Below are 23,278 nucleotides of genomic sequence, written 5' to 3'. Positions count from 1 at the left end.
CCACTTGTTATGGTTTTGATCTTATTTTGATATGACCTTGATGATTATTCACGCTGATTGTTGTAAGCAGCATATTGTGAACAGTATTTTTCGTCAAGGTTATACCAAAACCAGTTCAAAACCATAACCAATTGTTAAATTAGAATCAACCTCATAAACCTCACGATGTCACGCTTATTTATTTCACTCAAGAGTAACTGGTCAATATCAAATGATATTTCTTACATAAGTTACGAGATCCTCGCACTAGCGAGACTAGTTGATACTAATCAACCAGTATTCTAAATTATTTAATGACGGTTCATAATTAATAACGTCATATCATAATGATTTAACACTTTACAACCCATTCTAGCAGCAGTGTGCGGTGAAGTTAAACACTGACTGCTGAAGACTGACACTTAAATTATGTAGGTATTTTAATTGTCTTATAACGCTTAATTTCATTTAAGTACATTACCTTTTAGATAGCGAAGCAGCTGCGAGCGTGGTTCGGTGACAAGAATCTTAAACAACACATCGGTATCGAAGACACACTGTAGAGAAGCAATCGCCTTACGTACCTCGTCCAAGAAAGTACATTAAACGGTGAGTGAAATCTAAAATGATTGTCGTATATTCCGCTGTTCTGCTCAATTGCATTGAAATAATATTCAACAAGTGGACATCGAGTTACGAAAATAAAAATTGCAGCGATAAATCGAAATGTGACTTACGGGTAAAAAATACTACGGAAGAATCTATTGAAGTTACTAGACATTTTGATAGCAGGGAATGGTTCCACTTTACTCCGGAAAAAGAGGTATTCGCTTATACACTTCGCACGACAAAGAAACCGAGAGAACCCCATCCAGCTGAAGGTGCCTTTTTCAATTTTACCCTAGATATGTTGGAGACAATCTATACATATAATAAAGCGGAAGAGGGTCGAAAGTCTGTACATGGAAGATATTCGAAAAAAAATAGGCTGGGGATACTTAGAATCGATAACAGAACACATTCCAACAGTTTTTAGATTTTTTGTCTGTTTATCTGTTTGTCTGTTTATCTGTTTATCTGTTTGTCTGTTTATTTGACCGCGCTACAAATGAAAACGGCTGAACGGATTTTGATGCAAACTTTACTAATCTGTCTAAAAAATCCACGGCCAGGTTATAGGCTATAAAAATTTGAGAAATTTTACCCCTAAGGGGGTTAAAAAGGGGATGAAAGTTTGTATGGAGTTCAAGATTTATTTTAAGCTAGCAATTTGAAACTTCGTAAGAAGATATATTATTGAAATACAAGAAAACTAATTTCAGCGTTTTTGAAAATTCATCCCCTAAGGAGGTGAAATAGAGGTTGAAAATTTGTATGGAGTTCAAATTTTTTTTGGGTGCGTTACTTGAAACTTTGTATAATGGGCATATTATTATAATACAGGAAAAGTGATTTTAGCGTTTTCAAGAATTCGTCCCCTAACAGGGTTAAAAGGGGGTTGTAAGTTTGAATCCATTACAAATGCTTTGAAACTTCTTAGAAAGGTATGATAGACGATTACAAAAAAACTAATTTTGACGTTTTTGGAAATTTAACCCCTCAGGGGGTTGAAAAGGGGATGAAAATTTGTCTTGGGGTGCAAATTTTATTTTAAGCCAGGAACTTAAAACTTCTCAAAACGTTAACTATATTAAAAAGCACGAAAATTTTATTCAGCGTTTTTAAAAATTCATCCCCCATGGTGGTGAAAAAGGGGTTAAAAACTTTATCTTGATAACTATATCATTTTAGCTACTAGGCCAAGTTAGGTATCGTTTTTGTATAAATCGGGTATGCCGAATTCATTTATGATATCAAAATGACACCATTCCCGAGTGAAAACACAAAAATATTAAAAAAAAATAATTTCTCTTTACGCTTATACCGCTAAACCGATTTAGATAAAACTTGGTATAAAGATAGTTTGAGTCCCGTGGAAGAACATAGGGTAGTTTTTATCCAAAAAATGGAGACTGCGTTTGCATGGAGAAGCAGCCGTGCCCTTTCCTCTTAATAATGGTCACGAAGGTGGGTACTTTAAAAAAAAAACATTTTTCAGTAAATGTCAAACGATTTGGGACTTATACGCGTTACCATGCCTTCCCGAAAAAAATCGAATCTTTCGCGAAAGTCTCGCAATGCATTGCGGCCACAAGGGACACGGTCTCAGGAGTCTAAGAAAAGCCACGGTGAGAGACTCAGAGGCGCTCTAGCCAGGCAGGTCGCTTCGCTTTCGGCTGAAGCGGCAAGCCAGCGCGAGTCTCGATTGTGATCCCAAATACATCGTACGCAATACATATGTAGGCGCAGATCCTGACGGAGTGTGGCGCCGGAGAAGTCGTGTTCATCCTGCGTATCCCCCTCATTCCGAGCAACTTCCCGTTCCGCTTCAAGCGCCTACAGGTGGGTAAGCGTCTGCTTCGCTATGACCATCAAACAAGTCGTAGGGGCAGACGCTACGCAGTTGCATTTCCCACTCCGAAAACAAAAAAAAAAGGGGCAGACTGCCCGCCGCCGGCGTTATGCTTAGACTGATTTGACTGGAGGACTGATTTGGATGACATGATTTTGATGGGAACACCCAAATATTCCGAAATACGTTTTTCCGATTTTTATAACCACGACTTTCATAATCCCGATTAGTTATAAGTCCGAAATATCAAAATTACGATTTTTAAAAACACGATGGAATAAAATCACGAATGTGCTATTTCCGAAAACTTTAAATCCGGTTGTCACTTGACAGAAAGCTTATAGTTCCGATTTTACACTTTTCCGAAAATGTTTTTTTTTCCGAATTCCTAAATTCCGAAAAATCATTGTCCGATCGGAAATAAAATAATTCGGTATTCAGAAATTCGGTTTTTTACAAGATCGGAAAAATTAAGTCCGTGATATTCAAATGAAGACTCACGTTTTAGTAATTATTACGGGTGCCTGTCGTGCCGCGTCATGTTAAATTCGGCATAAAATATTTTTGGCATAAAAATTCGGCATAAATAAATTAGACAGAACTGCGAACCCGAACTCTTGCTAGAAGTGGGTAAGTGGGTTAGGTTAGGTTAGAACTGCGACTCCCAAGAAAACGAACTGTTCCAGAAGTGGGTTTGGTTAGGTTAGAACTGCGACCCCCAAGAAAACGAACTGTTGCCAAAAAAGTGGAAATTTAAAAATTGGGATATTTAAAATAGGAATCACGTTAATTCGGAATAAGGGCAATTCCGAATTCGTGATTTTGAAAATCGTAAATGTTAAATTCGGTGTTTGCCACCATCGCAATTGTTATAGTCGGAATTATGTAGTTCGGAATTTACGAAATTCGGCTTTTTGGGTTTTCGGAAATATAAATCTACGTGATTTTCATCATTCGTAATTATGACAGTCGGAATTTTGATGGGTCGAGCATTTAAAAATCGGAATGATAAAATTCGACATTCTAAAATTCGGAATAAAATCTTTCGGAAATATGTAGTGTACCCGATTTGGCTTGGTACAGTCAAGGACGTAAAAATACAAAAATGGTACTGTATCGTTCGATATACACCTACTACTCTATGCCGTTTAAATCACGTCAAATATTTGAATAAGGACAAAAAAAAAACATTTTGGAGTGTAATTTTATTTAGTGGTAGCAAAGAGGATATAATATTATAGAGCGGTACTGTCATAGTAAATTTTGTAACCACAGTAAATTCACTGCCATCTATCGACACACTTTAAAACTAAACATGAAGATTTATAAAAATACGATAAAATGTATTTAAATATGGATAAATGATTTTTTTTATTTGCATTAATTATTTTTATTATTTTGACCCATGTTCTTTCACTGATATGCGTTAAAATTGTTAATTAATAACTAACGAAACCGTTAACGCCCTCTATACGAGAGTAGGCAAAAGGTAGTAGCGACATCTGATCGAGAATTAAATTTTCGTGATTTTCGAGGCACGTTTTTTCCTTAGACTATCCATCTATTACGGAGTTATATCTATCTTTGGTGGTAGGTACCTAATTGTAAAATATTTTATCTGGACTACAGTCCTCTAGCGTATCCATCTGTCAACTTTACTTTAAGTTCCGTCTCCAGGGGACAGGGAGATAAATTAGGGGTGAATTAGCCGCGCTTACTGACACAGACCGAATTCCACGCAGGCGAAGCCGCGGGCACAGCTAGTATTAAATAAATTGCCACCTCGTAAGATAGGTGGGTTATTCAGTATGCTAGGACGCAACTTAAAGGGATCAACGAGTCGTCGACGTTCTTGTGAATCCTTCTTGAGACACTTTGTGAAACGATTGGCAAGGAAGTCTAAAATACTGTCTCGAAAAAAAGCGTCAATGATACAGGAAAAAGTAACTGGTTTAATTAACGATACTCTTGAAGAAAAACCAAGAAGAATGGATTTTTTTCGAGCTATGAACGCGTTATTTACCTGGAGGTATGAGATTAAATTGCACGGTTATATTTACTATCTCCACGGTTACGCGAAGGGCCGGGAAGGGAAGCGTCTCATGAACCGTCAGACCCAGTTGCTGGTCAGAAATATATTTTATGTGTTGGATAAAAAAATAAGTACTATCAGAAATGACGTGATAATGAAACTGATGTTAGCTTACGAGGAGTATTATAGGAAATAAAATTAAAGATATATGTATAGTTTTAATTTAATTTTGTACAGCCAAATTTGTTCAATAATTCCTTTGGCTTAAAAAACTTATTTCCAGAAAATACAAATAACTAACTTAAACTAACTAACTGACTAACTTAAAACTAACGAAGACTAATTATAAGCCTAAACAAGTTACAACTAGATTTAACTTAAATAGGCACTAAAAATAAAAAATAAATATAAAAAAAACCTCCCGCCTCCGGAAAACTCCAAAATGATGACGACATTCCCCCTCTGAACAGAGCCTTGCTTCTGGGCAAAGAATGAGTCCGCCATATGGTCACAGTATAAGGAAGTGTATTTTAGACCCAGTAGTCCAACTTCGAACATTTTATAATCCTCGTTCGCTCATTTTTTTGTTTGAAGTGGACTACTTACAGAGTATAAATCGGTGTACATTGCCTGAGACGCCTACTAGTCGAACCGACACTTTCTAACAAATTTTTGGCTTTAATATTATGTAAGTATTGATATTAGATAGTTTTAATAGTCTTTGTTCTCTTTTAAAATTTATGTATGTATTATTAGAGAATTAAGATTGGCGGTAAAATGACGAAAATAAAGATAATAATAATCTGAGTCAAAAACTGAGAATACTGGAATATTCAATAGTGGAATTGGATATTTTAAAGTAAACATTATCGATATCTTCTTGAGATATTGACATATAACAAAAACTACCCATAAAAACTATAAAACACAGCTTTGAGTTTTAATGTAGTAAGTTTATAATTGTAGTAATAAAAAACGATATTTTAAAAACCGTGAAATTAGTTTCATATTGTTATGAAAAATGTGAAATGAACTTGTAGCAGTAAGCATGCGGTCAGTGGCTATTTACGTTACATTAACTGTTTATACTTGTTTCCACACTAATACAATATCAGGTATAAATATTACTAGTGTAAATGCAACAGATACAGATGGAAAATTGGAAACAGCCATGAGAAATGACGACATCGACACATCAAAGGCATTTTTAAATGCGACAAATAAAAATGAAGAATCAGAAACAGACATGAAAATTAACGATACATTCAAGGCATTTTCAAATGCTACAAATGAAGATGGAGAATCAGAAACAGACTTAAGAACTGATGGCACATTCAAGGCTTTTTTAAATGCGACAAATAAAAATGGAGAATCAGAAACAGACATGAAAACTAACGATACATTCAAGGCATTTTCAAATGCGACAAATGAAGATGAAGAATCAGAAACAGATATAAGAACTGACGACACGTTCAAGGCTTTTTTAAATGCGACAAATGAAGATGTAGAATCAGAAATAGACATAAGAACTGACGACATATTCAAGGCATTTTTAAATGCGACAAATAATAATAAGGAGTCTGCAAAAGTTATGAGAACAAGCGGTGTATTTGATGTATTCCTAGCGAATTATTTTTTTACTTTGGTCAATTTTAGAGACCCAGAACTAAGCGATGAAAATCACAAAAGACGAAAAAAATATTTACAGCAGTTATATAAATGTGTAGAGAATATGAAATACTATTACACAAGGAAATTTGCCAAAAAAATTAAAAAACTTTCTCGTAAGAATGAAGAAGAAATAAAAGAGAAATTGGAAGAGTACAAATCAGAATTAGAGTACGAACGGCCTCATCGAGCTAAATTTTTAAATGCCATGAACTCGATTTTTTGGACGGCAGATAACGTTAGGTTCGGCGATTATATTTATGAGTTAGGAGAATTTGGAACATTACGCAAGGTATTAATCGAAGATGAAACAGATCGCTTATTAAGAATGATAGACAATAGAATTCGTAAGTTAAGCAAGCACGATCGTAACACTCTCAAATCGTTAATGAAAAAAGCAATTAAAGAATATTCGTCACAATCATTATCCTCAGACTCAGTGTCAGTAGAATTCAGCTCACCCGAATCAGAAGAATCATCTGACTCATCATCTTCTCATCGTCGTACACGCGAACCGTCAAGCTCTAGTAGTGAACGAAAAATAAAAGACCTAAGCACCTCTGACTACAGCTTTGAAACATGGGCCAAGAAAGGAAAACAAAAATTGCGGGCTGTGTACACATATCCCTAGACTTTATAACATAATATAAAGCTATAATAAAAATATTTGTAATTATTACTGTCAAGCCGTGAAATTACTGTTAATATTAACTTATAAATACGATATGAAACGTAAACCATGCGCGTGCTAGCAACGCGTGTAAGTATTGCGCTGTTGTTTTATTTTAATTATGTTCAAACTGACAGTTCATCGTATGAAACTATTGACGAAGAGACAGATGTTCCAACATTAAGATCTGACAAGATATTTCAAACATTTCTAAGTCAGGTTTTCGGAACATTGAAAGACTACCCTAAGTTAAAATTATTAAAGTATATTATCCTTTTATCAAAAAGTTTAGACGAAATTAAATATGATTATCCAAAAAAGCTCTCCACAAAACTAAGGAAACTCTCACGAATGCGTGATTTTGATATTAGAGATATAATAAAGGAGTACAAAGAAGACTTGCAAGATGAAATGCCACTTCGTATCAAGTTTTTAAAAGCCATGGATGCGTTATTTGAGCCGGGTCAAAATATCCTGTTTGAAAATTACATTAAAAAGCTCAAAGATTATGGAAAAAAGGAAAATGTATATATTTCAGATGATACGAAGAAGCTATTGCACGACGTAATAATGAAGAGAGTTGGTCAGTTGCGTTTCCGGGATCGCCAAGCGCTTCAAAGGAAGTTAAGGAGAGCTATTAAGGAGTATAAAACCTGGAAAGGCCCGAAGGTCGTGTTGTTTTGAATGTTAACCTTTTTTTAAATTATAGTTCAAAGTTCGATTTGTATTATTCCTTTGAAGGGAAATCAGGACTTAGGTTACACTCATAAAATAAGTTTTAAAATGATTTACCTACAACGTTTTATAAATTGCATCTAAAACTATTCTTAATTATTTATCTTTTTGTCCATGAATCGTCGAATACTAATAGAACATCTTAGATTGATGATTTACTTTCTTAAATATACATCCTGATACAAACTGCCTAAGTTTTAAAAAACTTTATAAAAGACACATTAAATTATACTTAAGATGACTTCATTCAAAAATAAGAGCGATTAAAATTGTAAGAGAACAACACAAACATTATTATAACTAGGCACACAATAAAAATAACTACAAAAAAAACAACAAATAAAAGGATTTTTTTGCCATTTTGCTGTAGGTAATAACCACCACAAAATAAAGAAAGTTTATGGTGGGGGGATGGATGTATAAGATGTGGATGGATGTATTAGTGACTTCCAGGTGAAACGTTGGGGCGTTTTTGCAGAAATTGTCTAAAAATATCGAAAAATAATGAAATATAAAAAAATATAGGATATTATAATTATATTTTTTGTAAAAACGTATCTATACTGGGCTAAATTAAATGCTTTCTACGAAATCAGTCACAGGATATCATCATTCGACTATATTTTATTTGATCACTCAGTACTTATGCTAGCCATGTAATTTAAATACCGTAACTTTATAGTCATTCTTATTAAAGTTATTAATTATTTTCAAGCCGTGAAATAGGATCTCAGTTACATGACTTTACCTAAACATCAGAGTAACTATGCGGTTCTTGCCTATACACGTTTGTCTTTCGTTTGTCGTTTGTTTTTACGTCAGTGCATCAGCTAGTTTAGATATATCAAGTTCTTACAAACGTTTAGTTCATAATACATCGGATTATAGAATATTTCGGACTACGGGCATATTTGGGTCCTTTCTAAGATTATTTTTCGATGCTTTACTGGATTTTCCTACCACTGATGAAAGAAGACTAGCGAATTATGTAAAAATATTGTCCCGATGTCTAAGAGATATGGGAAATTCTTATACTACGAAATTAGCCAATGGACTTAGGAAATTGTTAAGAGAGCACGAAGATGATATAAAATATGAAATCGAACAATATAGAAAAGATTTAGACGTTAAATTACGTCATCGAGTCAAGTTTATACACGCCATGGATTCGATTTTCACTCCAAAATCGAGTTTTTTACTCTACGACTATACTATCGAGTTAAAAAAGTACGGCAGAATGAATAAATCTTCAATCGTCGACGAGACTAAGACAGTATTAAATGTTATACTCAACAAGGTGCTTCAGTTGAATTATAGAGATCGGCGGAGACTAAAAAAGAAAATGGAGAATGCAATACAGGAGTATTTCGGATGGTCTGTCTCTTCCCTTTTCTACTCGAGGGAGTCGATACAATCTAGCTCTGATGAGTCTGATGATACCGATTACCTAAGCAATTCTTATGACAGTTTCGAAAGAAAAAAGGGAAAAGGAAAGGGAAAAAGAAAGGACAAAGGGATGTACAAGGACCTTCGTCCAATTATAGTAGTACGAGGGCAACTCTAAAAGTTACCAGAGTCCCAACAACTATATAATGATTACTTTTAATTTTATTTATGAATTTATGATGCCGGTTACAAACGGTTTTTTTAATAATAGAAACGTCCTTTTATTGCACAATTTCTAAGTGACAGTGATTTAGCAACTCATAAAAACCTACCACATAAAGGGTGTAGTAAATTTAGGTACCTACTCAAAATTAATATTGAAAATCACAAAAAAAGGTGCCACTTTAGACAGCACACAACAACACTAGAAAATATTGTTTATTTAACACCTACACATACATAGGTAATAGTGAATTGAGTAATTACGTCTGTACAATCTAGGGTAAAAATATCGATACGACTCTATACTTACCAAACATCGCATGTAATATTAAAGTCTTGTAAACGTATGTACCATTAGCTCAAGTTACCTTGTTGGAAAAATAAGAAAAGTACTTGTGCATTTGCGTATAATTTATTTTTAGTCTATTGTAAGTTACGACTACAAAACTATGTTACATTATTTAAAATGCATTTTTTTTTTAAGTTTAAAATCACAAATGAGGTATATTTGGTTATTATTGATCCCTTTAAGGTCACACTGTTAATATGATTATATGTGAAAGTATACATAATACATATCATGTTTGTGTGATAAATGAAATATTTGCCAACATCTTTAACAGCAATGATTTTGATCTGTAAAACTAATGAAAAAGAAAACATACATACTCTACTCATGTAAATTTATTCCATCTCCATCATATTTGAAATCGGCTGTCTACTACACGACAAATTATTGTTATACGCTAAGTTAGCCGTACTTCGTACCCTAAAGAATAAAAACGCAAATAGAATTACCATGCACAGAAGCACAGCAAGGCAAGTGGCAATGAAATATAATGGATATTTGAGCTCTTTCGAATTTAAGTCTGCGTTGGACTGAGCTTCGTGTTCATCTTTAAACATAATTTGTTTCTTGAAATATACTTTTTTAATGGTATTGTTATTGACTTCTAAATCATCAGTATGTGGATGAATAGAATCAACCGATACACTATTTTGAAGTTTTAAATATTCTTGTATATTTTCTAAAATCCGGTATATACCTCCGGTGACCTGGTGGTTGCTATTCATGAACTTTTCCAGAAAAGCATTATTTTTAGTTTCAGTTTTATTTAAAACTTCTAGAAACTTTTCTATTGAGTATGATTCACTTCGGTTTAGAATTTTTTCTACTGCTAATTGAAATTCATTTAGAGTACCAGGCGAAATAGGTGTTACTGCCGTATCAATAACATGAGTTTTATTCATTACGTTATTAATACCTTTACAAGTTATACCATCAACATTTTCTGTGTCATATATTCCATTCCTAGCTTTAACAGTAAAAGTGTGGGAAATCTTTTTAAATTTAGTTAAGCTATCGCAAAGTATACGGTTACCTCCTAAGTAAATTTCTTTGATATTTTCATTTGCAAACTCATCAAAATCCAAATTTTCTATCAGATTATTGTCTAGATACACCAATCGCATGCGAGGTGTATTGTGAAATATGCTCGCACTAAAACTATGCAATAAGTTACTTGACAAGTCTAGAGTGTTTAAATTGACCAATCCATCAAAAACGCCAAACATCAGCGATGACAGCAAGTTATTATTCAAGTCTAAAACGCTAAGGTCCTCATTATCACTGAAAGACCCTGGTTGTATAATGGAGATTTGGTTATAGCTAAGATCGATCCATGAAAGTTGCCGCAGCTTTTGGAATGATGGTTTGTTAATTGATACAATTTTATTTGAAGTCAATTTCAACCTTTCAAGTGTAATAATCGGGTTCACTAAGACATAATTAATATCGCTTATATTGCAAAATGACAAATCAAAACCTGCGACCGAAGTATTTACAATATCTCCTAAGCTAAATCTACATGTAATATTACTAAGTAAAAGCACCGATAGTGATTGCAAGCCAGAGAATGTTGACGAATTAAACACCACTTCTTGATTGGCAGATATATCTATCTTAAGAAGATTTCGCAGATTTCTAAAAGCATCATTTTCAATTCTGATCAAGTTATTACCCTTAAGGGTCAGCAATCGTAAATCACTCAAATCCAGAAAAGTTTTATCCGTTATATATTGTAGTTTATTATACTGTAAATATATTTCTTCCACTAGTTTTATATTGGTGTTGTTTAAGGAATAGGTTTCTAATTGGTTGTATGATAAATCAAGAACTTGTATTGATCCAGTCCCACTGAAGGCATTTGTTTCTAAATCCGTGACATTACTGCATGACGAGTTAAAGGTTTTCAATAACTTCATACCATTAAGTGCGCCGTTTTTAATCGTGTTAACATGGGTCTTAGACAAATCGAGAATAGTAGATGAAACCAGTCCCTTAAAAAATTGTAAAGGCATTACTGTCAAAAGAGGATTACTGTTTAACTTTAATATTTTTAATTTATTTAAGTGTTCAAAAGACTGCATTTCGATTTCCTCGATTATATTAGAAGATAAATCTAACATTTGTAAACTTGTTAGGTATGCAAACATATCTTTTGGTATTTTTTTTATCTTATTATTGTTGAAATACAAGTAGGAAAGGTTTCTCAACTTCGATGTGTCAAATTCTATATTGTGTAATTGGTTGTACGACAGGTCAAGATCTTTTAACAGTTCGAGTTTCATAAATGTCATTTTATGTATTTTGGATATGGAATTTTTACTGAAATTTAAACATTCAAATTGCCCTTCAAATAGCTCAGGACCTAGCTCAGTAACGTTAGCTCCACTCAAGTCAAGTTTCTTCATGAAGATTCCTTGAAATGTGTTTTTGGGCAAATACCCTGAAATCGGATTATCGTCGATTTTAAAATCTTGAACGTGTTTTCCCTCAAATGCTCCCGGTTCTATTTTAGAAATAACATTCAATGATATATCTAGTGATTGTAGGTTAGAATTATGCTGAAATAAACTTTTCGTGATAGTATTAATTTTATTACTGCTTAAATCCAGTTTTCTTAATGCAACCATGGGATCAAACGTCTCGTCTTCAAAACCATTTAAACTATTCCAACTTAAATTAAGTTTTTCCAAAACAGACATCGTGTTAAAATTGCTCTTCTCTATATTTGTTAAAAAGTTGTGATCTAAAAACAATTCTTTTATATTTGTTAGTCTTGCAAACACGGAACCTATATTAGTTAGTTCGTTATCTGAGACATGCAGTGTTTGGAGCTGTATTAAGCCTTCAAATGTAAGTACACCGAAGCTTTTGATATAGTTGTGGGAGAGATTTAGGTGAAAGAGATTCGGAAATGGACTAAAATACTTATCAGGTATAGCTTTAACAGCATTATGACTCAAATCTATTGTATGTACTTGACTGACACCAGCGACAGTGGTTCTACCATAATTTTCTAAATCCGCTATTTGGTTGCATGATACATTAAGTACGTTTAAGCTGATCAGTTTCGAGAATACTTCTAAATTTATCAATTCTATCGTATTTTGTGAAAGATCTATCGTTGTTGCCTTGTTTAAATAAAAAAATCCTCCTGGAATCGAATTCATTTTTCCGTTTGTTATCGATAGAGTATGTATATGGTTGCTTAGTTGGTAAATCAAGTTGAATGGATTGAAAGAATGTGTTTCGTCGATGTTGTCTGCTTTGAAGTAGATAATATAGTCTTCGTTGTCAACGTAGTTATAATCAGTGTAGTCGGGCTGAATGCAGGACCAGTCTGTGACTAGACTTAATCCCGGCTCGAAGTCATAAGAGCAGGATAATTCAGCTTCACAAATTCGTCGCTCTAAATCATTCAGCTTGCAGCCTCCGTGCACTACTTCACTTACTGCTACAAACGTAATCAGAAATATGATCCTTTTCACTATTGCGTAATCTGAAAAGAAAATTAAATATTTTTGAATATTTAAGCGTCAGTTAATTTTACGAGTAAGCTAGGATATGTCAGTTAAGTTAGCCATATTCTGCTTTACTAAATTAAGTAGAACGAGCCAATTGTATAATTAACTACAACGTTAAAACACACATCAAAATTATTTGCGTGGGCCGTCAATTTATCATAGCCTTTTAAATGATATCTAATTTATACCAGCGACTCACATAGCATACTATGAAATCATATCTAGAACCTACCTACCTAATTACGATAAATTCAAACTCGGTTACAAAATAAACAGGTAATGGGTCAAACACGTTCCGGAAAATGGGGTCCTTTTTCGTGGACAATGTGGTTTACGATTTGGGTAGGTACACTTAACTAATGCATTAATCATAGTATTTATATTACATCTTCATCTTTCAAGAAGAAAATTCTAGCAAAGAAGTTCGAAATTGCTTTATCTGCCTTAATTGCTTGAATATAAGAGCGATAGAGAGGCAGATAACGTTTTTTCGATTTTCCGATGTTGGCGGTAGAGCTCAGATCCGTACCTATATAGGTACATCTGGTAAAAACGAAACTGGATAGGAAACCACATTTGCTTCTTTCTGGTCACATCTTCTTTGGTAATATATTTAAACACAGATAACTTACCCATTATTGAAAAGCTTCTTCATATGTTTTCTTGTGAATTGCATGTAGAACACTATTTTGATAATTTTTAATTAAAATATAGTTGATACCGTTTCCCGCGTTTATGTATAGATTTTTTAAATTAACATCGTAACAATATATGCGGAACCGTAGGCAGTTGGTTTGGCACTGGTGGCTTCCTTTTTTTTACATACACATTAATCTCGGCGTTATCATTTAGTCATAGGAAACCGAAACGGAACCGCAACATACACATGAGAACGGATAAAGGCATATATACCATTATACATAAGGCCCTGCATATAACTGTAAAACAATTAACAATAACATAAATAACAGCGCATAAGTAAGTAGTAGTTTCCGTTAAAAAAAAAACGCCAATGTAAACTGAAATAACGTATGAAAATGATCACGTCACTTTTTGTTCGATCTGTCATCCCCAGAATGGAGCCATTCCACGGGCTTTCCCGTACAGACGCATTTTATTTCCTGTGTTGCGATTTTGCGACTTTTTTTCGTTATTTAAAGCCGGCGATTATTTTTCTGTGCATGTTTTTGACCATTTGTCATAGAAAAGGAAACTCCTTTACCTGCAAATCTTCTGAAAATTCGCGTTCGTACGGGACAACGGTAGACAATTTCATGGAATGCTCCTAATAGGTGCTTACTTATATTTTAGGCTATGCACTATGGTTCTTGGGGGCCTAGTCAAGACAACAATCGTTAATAGAAAACGCCAATCGAAGCTTAAATAATGTATAAAACTAATCACGTGACTTTTCGTAGCGATTGGCGTTGGTCGATAAACGATCAACAACAAAATTGTGTTCTAGTAATTATTTAACTACATATTTACTTCTGCTGAAGATTTCAGAACATTCAGTAAAATAATAATAATATTCGAAATCAAAATTGATTGAGCTATCTACCTACTTTGAAGTAAGTTTGGAGGTGACTTTAGAAAATCTTACAATAGGTACTTAGATAAAAAATGCTGTCCAGTAGAGCTAAAATGGTCGCTCTTTATCATTTGTCACCATGCCTGTCACGTTCTAACAAATATTTAAGTGCGAAAGTGACGCATGGCATGACAGGTGATAAAAATACGACCATGATACCGCTGCTGTAGCCCTGCTGTAGGTAGTTTTTCTATTAAAAAATGAAAAGTCATTTAAATTTAAGACATTTATTAATTGAATCGTATTTCGTAACATAATAGTAAGACCAATGCGTTATTACCAGGATTCATAGATATTACAACCAAATAAACTTTGTTCAAGTTAAAGTTAACAATTTCTGAATAGATAAGGAAAAATAATAGCAATAAAGAAGTTTCAGTTGAACTACATTTTCCTATAAATGCAGAATAATTTGAGAAATCTAAATGTAAGTTAGGTACTAAAGCAACATTTCATCTGACCATTATTTGTAAATCTTATTTATATACATTACAAGTGCGCACTTTCCATAGATTCAGCAATGTTCCGAGTACTACTCGTGAGAGACCGGGCACTGGGTATATACACCCTGGATTTATACACTTTAAATAAAATAAAACCCACTAGAATTGCCAAAATCAATCCAACACAAACCTCTGTAAACATAGAAGTTTTTTGCCTGTCTTCATTTGTACCGAGTAACTTTTCGTGAGTAGGTTTTGCAGCTGAAATTGAATCTATTCGAGAATTTAGCTTCTCTATTTTACTGTTAAGGTCAAGAATTACGTTCTGTTTCTCTACAGCTATAGTCTCTTCTATGTCTTGTTTAATTTTATTGATGAAAGGGATTAAATTATCTGATGTGGTGTTTTCTTTATCCACACTTATTGGTTCGATACTCGTTTTGGATATTGAGTCTTTTGTTGTTAACACACGCAATAGTCTCCCTAATAGTAAGTTTGTATTGCTGTTTGCGTTAACCAAGGATGAAGTTAAGTTTATGCTGTTTTGGTTTAGTTTTTGTAAAAGCAAATTAGTATTATTATTCAGATTAACTAAATCCAGAGTCAAATTACTTACTGAAGACAAATTTTGAATCAGCATTAGTTGTTGCTTAGTCAAATTGGTAAGTGATGGCTCATGATTTATAATTCCGCCTTGTTCTTGGAATGTTTTCTCTTGGGACACATTGTATAATATATTTCTTATATCGAGGAGCAATTTGTCATGTTCAATCGGCGCCGAGGTAGGTTTAAAATTGTTATTATAGCCACCTTTGTTGCACGTAACTCCGTTCACGTTTTCTTTGGTCAAATCAATACTTATAGACGTTATACTCATCTCGTAGCTCTTTTTCTCTATACTAACTAATATCTCACAAGGTAGCGGATTACCTCCTATGCTGAGTTTAGACAAACCAGTCCCTACGAACTCGTCGTCGGAAATGAAGTCAATTTCATTGTTATCTACTATAAGAGTATTTAAATGCTCAATATCGTAAAATCTTGATCGATGTAAACTTTTTATCTTATTAAATGACAAATCTATAACTTCCACGTAAAGGAGACCTCGGAAAATTCCGTAGTTAATTTCCAATATCATATTGTGAGAAATGTTTAATAACTTCAAATAAGTGTTGTCTTTGAAAGCTCCTGGTTGAATATAGTATAAGTTGTTGTAACTTAGGTCTAGTTGTCTAAGCGATGTCAAATTAGACAAAGCACCAACTTCCAGCTTTGTAACATTATTATTACTTAACACTAATGTTTCTAAACGTTGCATTTTATGTAATTTTAACTGGCTTATATTTTGTATACTTGAGTGAGCCATTTCTAACTCGGTTAAAGGCATATCATTGACTTTGTCAAAGGTCACCTCGGCTTTTGTTCCCGAAAGAAATAGGTTTGCTAGATTTTGAGCTTTTTCAACTAACGATACATCAAATTCTAATTCCAGGTTATATGATAAATCCAAACTACGAATATCTTGTAAAGCGTAAAACGCTTCTTTGTGTATCGTGCGAATGCGATTGTGCGACAAAATAACCGTACTAAGAATGCTTAGTCCATTAAATGATGTCTGTGAAATGGCTTGTAACATATTATTATTCAACATTAACGTTTTAAGATATCTTAAGTCAGTTGTATTAACGTCGAATACACTCAGTAGATTATATGACAGATCAATTGTTCGAATATTGCTCGCGTAAGACAAAGAATTATATTGAAGTTCACTTATGTTACTATGTGAAACATTTAGTTCCCTCAAAAAAGACATACCCATAAATGAGCCATTATTAACAGTAGTTATCAAAGTCCCAGAAATATCAAGACTTGGCAAAGAGCTTAAGCCGTCAAAAGTTTTCTCTTCTGTCGAACCGTGGAGGGGATTGTCAGAAATTTTGAAATTTAATAAACTTTGCAAATAACGAAAAGATTTAGATCCTAAATGTGATATATTATTATGAGATAAATCAAGTAACTGCAACGATCCCAATGCTATGAAATTATTACTCGAAATATATGTTATTTTGTTGTGATGCAGTGTTAATATTTGTAGTCCTGTGAGGTCTTCGGTCACAATGTCCAGTTTTTGTATTTTATTATATGACAAATCCAAGCAATTCAAATAGTGTAAACCTTTAAAGGAATAGTTACTTAATGATTCCATGGCATTGTTGTTTAATAACAAAGTTTTTAAATTTGGAAGACCAGCAAATGCGTAGTTTTCTACTGAGGTTAAATGTTGCCCACTTAAATCTAGTTCCGTTACCATAGCCAATCCTTCAAAAGAACCTCTTTCAAGGGACCCTTCTAGTTCATTGCCCTCTATAGTAAAATTAAATATAACTTTACCCTGGAACATATTTTTAGGTAAGATTTTTAATTTGTTTCTTGAAAGATAGACAGTAGTTAATTTTGTGACATTTTTAAACATGTCTCTATCAATACTTTCTAAGTAATTATTTCGTAGGTCGATTGTTGTCAATGATGCCATATTGTCAAACACGTTCTTTTCAATGGTATTAATTTCATTTGAATCAAGTTTTATAGTCTTTAAATTAACTAATTTTCCAAAATCATTCGATTTTATTACTTGTATATTATTATGGCCTAGATCTAATGTTATCAAGTTATAAAATCTCAAAAGAGACGAATCAATTTTGGCTAGTCGGTTGTACGAAAGATTCAAATACAAAAGTTTTCTTAAACCTTCAAAAGACATTATGTCTAGTGTATAGATATAATTATGAGACAAATCTAATGATTCTATATTCAGAAATGAATCGAAAATGGCTTCTGGTATACTAACTAGATAATTATGTGATATATTCAATTTCTCTAGCGTTTTGTATTCATGTTCACCGGGAACTACTTGGATCTGGTTTATGTTGTTTTCTGAGAAGTCTAAATATTTGAGCGCAGGAAGATCATTTCCATTTGAAAGTTTCGCATTGACCAGTGAACATCTTGACATTTTTAATATAGCCAAATTGGGCATATGCTCGAAAGTAGGAATAAATGCAGAATCCTCATCATTATTGTCACTTAAATCCAATGAATATATTTTTTTTCTATCATTAGTATCACTAGGAAAAAAATGTTCATTATATTTATATTGTTTATATTTTAATACAACACTGATAGGGTCATATTGATTACCATTTTCGTCATAAACAAAATTGTGACATTGTTCCGTGTAAGAATCGCTTATTGATACGTAATTACGACAATACACCGTATGAGTACACTCGTTGGGATTGGTTGTATCGTCATATGGTTGGGTGCATCCATCATGCAACGGGAACACTGATTGCGAGTAGCACTCGGCTATCACGCACACTATCACCAGTTTATCTGAAACACGTCAAATAAGCCAGTTAAGAAACATGATTTTTCTGAGCATAAGATTATTTTTTTATTATCATCGATCACTGGGAGTAAACTAAATATGTAAATTTAACAAGTAAGAAAGTAAAACACCTGATAATGTTTAGCGAGCTAGTAATCGATAAACCGAAACAAATTATATTGTGGTATCATAAAATGACCTAACTATAATTACGAAAATAGTTTAAAATAATTAAAATTGAATGTAATTAATTAGTGCATGTATCTCATTAAGTGAAATGTAAATTTCTTTTGAGATCAATAAAAATCTTTAACCACAAAATAGAAATAAAAAATACATTCGTAGAATTCTTATAATTAAACTGTGAATAAGAGCTATAAAGAGTATAAAGGCTAATCCTGACTTAGTCAGACAATGCGTTGTTCGACGAAGTCAAAAATGTTAACAGATGAGCACGTATGTGTACGTAAAAACCACACAATTGTGTCATTCTCAAGTAAAAGGTACCACATTGTAAATAAATAAATAAATAAACATTGTCACTTGCCATAAGGACGCTCTGATAGGTTATTCGTATAAAGACACAAACAAATTTCGTCCTTATCGTAAGCGACAAAGTGGTACTGGTACCTCTTGATTGAAAACTTCACAATTATAGACCATTATATTACTACAACTATGGTCCACAAGTTCAACACGTAAAAATAAAATAAATAATAATAATAATAAAAAAAAAACTGGCACAAACCTGTGGTACAAAGTGCTGAGGGCCGCAGGGCGGTATGGGAGAGTAAGGTGCTACACGGGCGGTTCTACAAGGCCCTCATGGGACCTGATGTAGACCTGCTCGCGTCGGTGAACTGGTTACGATTCGGGGACCTCTTCGGAGAAACCGAGGGTTTTGCCTGTGCAATTGCGGACGAAGTTATGATGACGAACAACTATCGGAAATATATCCTGAAGGACGGTACGGTCGACATTTGTCGGGCATGCCGCCGTCCCGGAGAGTCACCCAGGCATATCATTTCTGGATGTTCTCATCTTGCTAACGGCGAGTACTTGCACAGACATAATCTCGTAGCCAGGATTATTCACCAGCAGCTTGCTCTTCTATACGGCCTTGTGGATCGCGAAGTACCGTACTACAAGTATTTACCTGTGCCAGTTCTCGAGAATGGTCGTGCCACGCTCTATTGGGATCGATCTATCATCACTGACAGGACTATTGTAGCCAATAAGCCTGACATTGTGATAATAGATCGATCGCAGCGCCGGGCCGTGCTCGTCGACATCACCATCCCCCATGATGAGAATCTCGTGAAAGCCGAGAAGGACAAGTCCAGTAAGTACCTAGACTTGGCTCACGAGATAACCGCCATGTGGGATGTTGATTCGACGATCATTGTCCCGATAGTCGTTTCAGCGAACGGTCTCATAGCGAAGAGTCTCGACCAACACCTTGAGAGACTCTCGCTAGGTGGTTGGATCAAGGGTCAGATGCAGAAGGCGGTGATCTTGGACACGGCGCGGATAGTCCGCAGGTTCCTCTCTCTGCGGCCCTGACCACCGGCAGCTTGGGCTCTGCCCCGCTGCTGGCGGCACCCTAGGTTAGGTTTTTTATAATTTGTTTATATGTATTTTGTATTGTTTTGTAAGTGTTTTTATATTTTACTTTTATATGCATATTATAAAAAACCTAACATAAGAAAAATAATAAATAAAGAGAATAATAATAATAATAAAACCGGCCAAGTTCGAGTCGGACTCGCGCACCGAGGGTTCCGTACTTTTTAGTATTTGTTGTTATTGCGGCAACAGATATTCATCATCTGTGAAAATTGACAGACAGACAGATGGACAGACGGACAGCGGAGTCTTAGTAATAGGGTCCCGTTTTTACCCTTTGGGTACGGAACCCTAAAAATCGTCTGTTTTGGTAAATAAGTTTGTTCTTCCTTTTATGACAATATTTTACCTCAAAACTGTAACAAATAAATAACATTCACACCGGAACAAAGAAATGCGAGTTAGTATCATACCATAGTTGGAAGTTGGATTAGTCGGGAGGTTTAAGATTTTTAAAGCAAACGGTTAGGAACAGAAAGTACCTACACTATAATCGGCTCGGCGAGTGGTGATTCCTATGACAGTTCATTTTTGTATGGAGTAACTGTCAATGTCAAATGTTTTCGGACTGTTTTTGGTATTTTAACACATTTTTTTATTTAGAAATGTAACAATTAAGTAATAAAAAGACGGTAAAAACCTATTACTTCAATTATTTTTTAAATAAAGTCTATCCAAAAGCTAATTGGCAGAACTGTCATAGGAATAATCATTTGCCGAGCCGATTATAGTGTAGGTACTTTCTGTTCCTAACCGTTTGCTTTAAAAATCTTAAACCTCCCGACTAATCCAACTTCCAACTATGGTATGATACTAACTCGCATTTCTTTGTTCCGGTGTGAATGTTATTTATTTGTTACAGTTTTGAGGTAAAATATTGTATATTATTATATTATTTATAGAAAGGACTGTCAAAGTCAAACTTACCGGCATAGGCGCATGGCAATAAATACTGCATCCGATCTGCGCGTCGCTCGTGCGAGCGGGATGTCGCTGTTATTCGCGCATAGCGTTGTCTCACTCAAACGTCGGAGCGACGTGCGAATCGGATGCAGTGTGCCATGCGCCTTACAGGCGGAAAAAATATGTAAATGTATATTCCAGAAACGTAAAGAGACGAATCAAATCGAATGCAAACATGTGTACGCCTACCTTCAAAGTACCCATGTGGCTTTCCATCAGAAAAGGATCCTTATGCTTTCTGAGCATAAGGCTCGTTTGATCCATAAGGGGTCCTTATGATCCATATACAAGAGGATAATTTTCTGATGGCGAGGTCCTGTATGCACACGAAGAATAAGAACCCTTCTCTGATGGAAATCCACATATTATAAATATACAAGGTAGTCCATCGCAATTCAACGTGGTAACGCGACTAGTGTGATGGGCACCTTTGCGCCGGGGACAACTCGGGGGGGACTTTTTGACTAGGCTTAAGTTTACTCTTAAGTTATTATTGAATTGTTTTTATTTTTGTATTGACATTTATTGAATAAAATTTATAATTTTAGATAGTAAAAAGTGTTAATATGATGCAAAATAATAATGATACTTACACAGAATCAAGTTCATCTTTGTTCATAATATTATTTGTTACTTCAGCTGAAAAAAACAACATAAATATTTTATTAATAACAACGGATCGTTTTACACCGTGTGTTCTACTACACACTTATGATATGATAGATGGACGGACAAACAGACAGACATGGCAAAATTCTAAGTGTTAGTTACTACGAAACCCAAAACAGCAGAATGACAATAAAAGATGTAACATAATAAATACATTCTTTGTTGTACAAATACACATAGATCATATTTTTCACTGATGTAGAAATATGTAGGAAGGCATTGTTTTAGGTAATTTAGGGCACAGTATAGTTATTTACGATACAAGTGCGGAAAGGAGGAAATTCAAAACGAGTGGCGATAAATTAAATCGACACGAGTTGCGAATTACCTATTCGCACGTGTATCGTACAGTCAGCAGCAGAAGTTGCTAAGCGGGCGAGGTGTTCAAAATTACCTTGACACGCTCTTATTCTCGTAACAATAAAGTCGCGTCAAGATCATTTTGAACACCCCGCCCGCTTAGCAACTTCTGCTGCTAGCTGACGTTACAACGTTTTACAGTACATATATTAAACTTTCGACATATGCACGAAAAGTGCCTTTTACGCACTAATGCTAGAAAGTAGTGTGCATATGTACTGTAAAAGTAGTTTTGACTATATGTGTTTTTTTATGGTAGTTGTTAGGAATTTAAGGATTAATTTAGGATATGTAATGCAATTGTTTTCACTTACCCGTATTATTGTTCGATATTCAGACACGAGTGGTATGTTGCAATGTAAGCACAGAACTATCGCAATTATTGTATTCGAATTAGGGGCACATGGGGAGATAAGAAAAACCATTTAACACTAACAATTATTAAGTGATATCATTAGAAAACAAAAATAACAAATTTTAAAAACTGCTAGTAGGTATGTTAGCAAATGTCCTGCTTTTGCTCGTCAATTCAGTAATTTATTTATATTTTTTGTTTGCAAAAACCTAAGTAAAATATGTAGAATCAAGCTAAACTTGTATCAGTTTTGCTGACAGGATGCTTTCATAGCGCATCTCATGCTCGTATCAACTGATAAGTTAAAAACCGCGTAATTTCGAAGTCAAGTCAGTCCGAGCTCACATTGAATGACGCGGGTTGATCGCAAAAAGAAAAAAATACAATATTTTAAAAAGCCATTTAATATACTTACTACTAAGAATGACAACAAATAAACGAGTCGTAATTTATTAAGTTCGTGACTTAATTAAATGTCCATTACATATTAGGTTTTTATTCTTAATTACATCTAATACAAACACGGAGTAGGATGGAGATGGCAAGTGGGCGTTCCCGTCTATCCGACAGTTAGTAGCGACCGACTCACTTTATGCACAGACTATGCTCAGTTGTTGTGTAAACTTCATGCTCGAATGACATTCACGTCGTACGTACGCTCGTCTAACAAAAATTGATAATTAAATTTAAAATGCCGTATTGTGCAGTATTAAGCTGCAGAAATCACAGCGGTTTAAAAAATCTTTCACGTGGAGGTATTTCCTATCACCGGTGGTTATTTATTTAAATATAATCCGATAAATACGAAAAATCTGTTTCTATTGCATTATTTACGAATGTTCGTTAAGTAAATCTATATTTTATCAGTT

At 34.2% G+C, this 23,278-nt stretch overlaps 3 protein-coding genes across 3 annotated transcripts in view; 1 reads left to right on the top strand and 2 right to left on the bottom strand.

Moving 5' to 3' along the window:
* The window catches only part of LOC134749461 (toll-like receptor 3), an 88,102-nt gene that overhangs the window by 31,366 nt on the left and 33,458 nt on the right, over positions 1-23,278 (top strand). The window contains exon 21 of the mRNA XM_063684393.1: positions 468-588. Within this exon, the coding sequence (XP_063540463.1) occupies positions 468-542 (75 nt within the window). The 3' untranslated portion in view covers positions 543-588. The remainder of the gene's footprint in view (positions 1-467; positions 589-23,278) is intronic.
* On the bottom strand, positions 9,387-13,908 carry LOC134749460 (toll-like receptor 3). Its single transcript, XM_063684391.1, has 2 exons — positions 13,647-13,908; positions 9,387-12,989 (listed from the first exon to the last, which is right to left on the bottom strand). The coding sequence occupies exons 1-2, from the start codon at positions 13,648-13,650 to the stop codon at positions 9,829-9,831; spliced, it is 3,165 nt and encodes a 1,054-aa protein (XP_063540461.1). The 5' UTR covers positions 13,651-13,908; the 3' UTR covers positions 9,387-9,828.
* Positions 14,827-22,463, bottom strand: LOC134749458 (toll-like receptor 13). The gene is made up of 3 exons (XM_063684389.1): positions 22,369-22,463; positions 21,619-21,664; positions 14,827-18,441 (listed from the first exon to the last, which is right to left on the bottom strand). The coding sequence occupies exons 2-3, from the start codon at positions 21,632-21,634 to the stop codon at positions 15,095-15,097; spliced, it is 3,363 nt and encodes a 1,120-aa protein (XP_063540459.1). The 5' UTR covers positions 21,635-21,664; positions 22,369-22,463; the 3' UTR covers positions 14,827-15,094.

The sequence above is a fragment of the Cydia strobilella genome, chromosome 18 (assembly GCF_947568885.1).
Source record: "Cydia strobilella chromosome 18, ilCydStro3.1, whole genome shotgun sequence".
Lineage (NCBI taxonomy): Eukaryota > Metazoa > Arthropoda > Insecta > Lepidoptera > Tortricidae > Cydia > Cydia strobilella.
The sequence above is the reverse complement of the archived record's forward strand: the minus strand, read 5'-3'. Positions and strand labels throughout refer to the sequence as shown.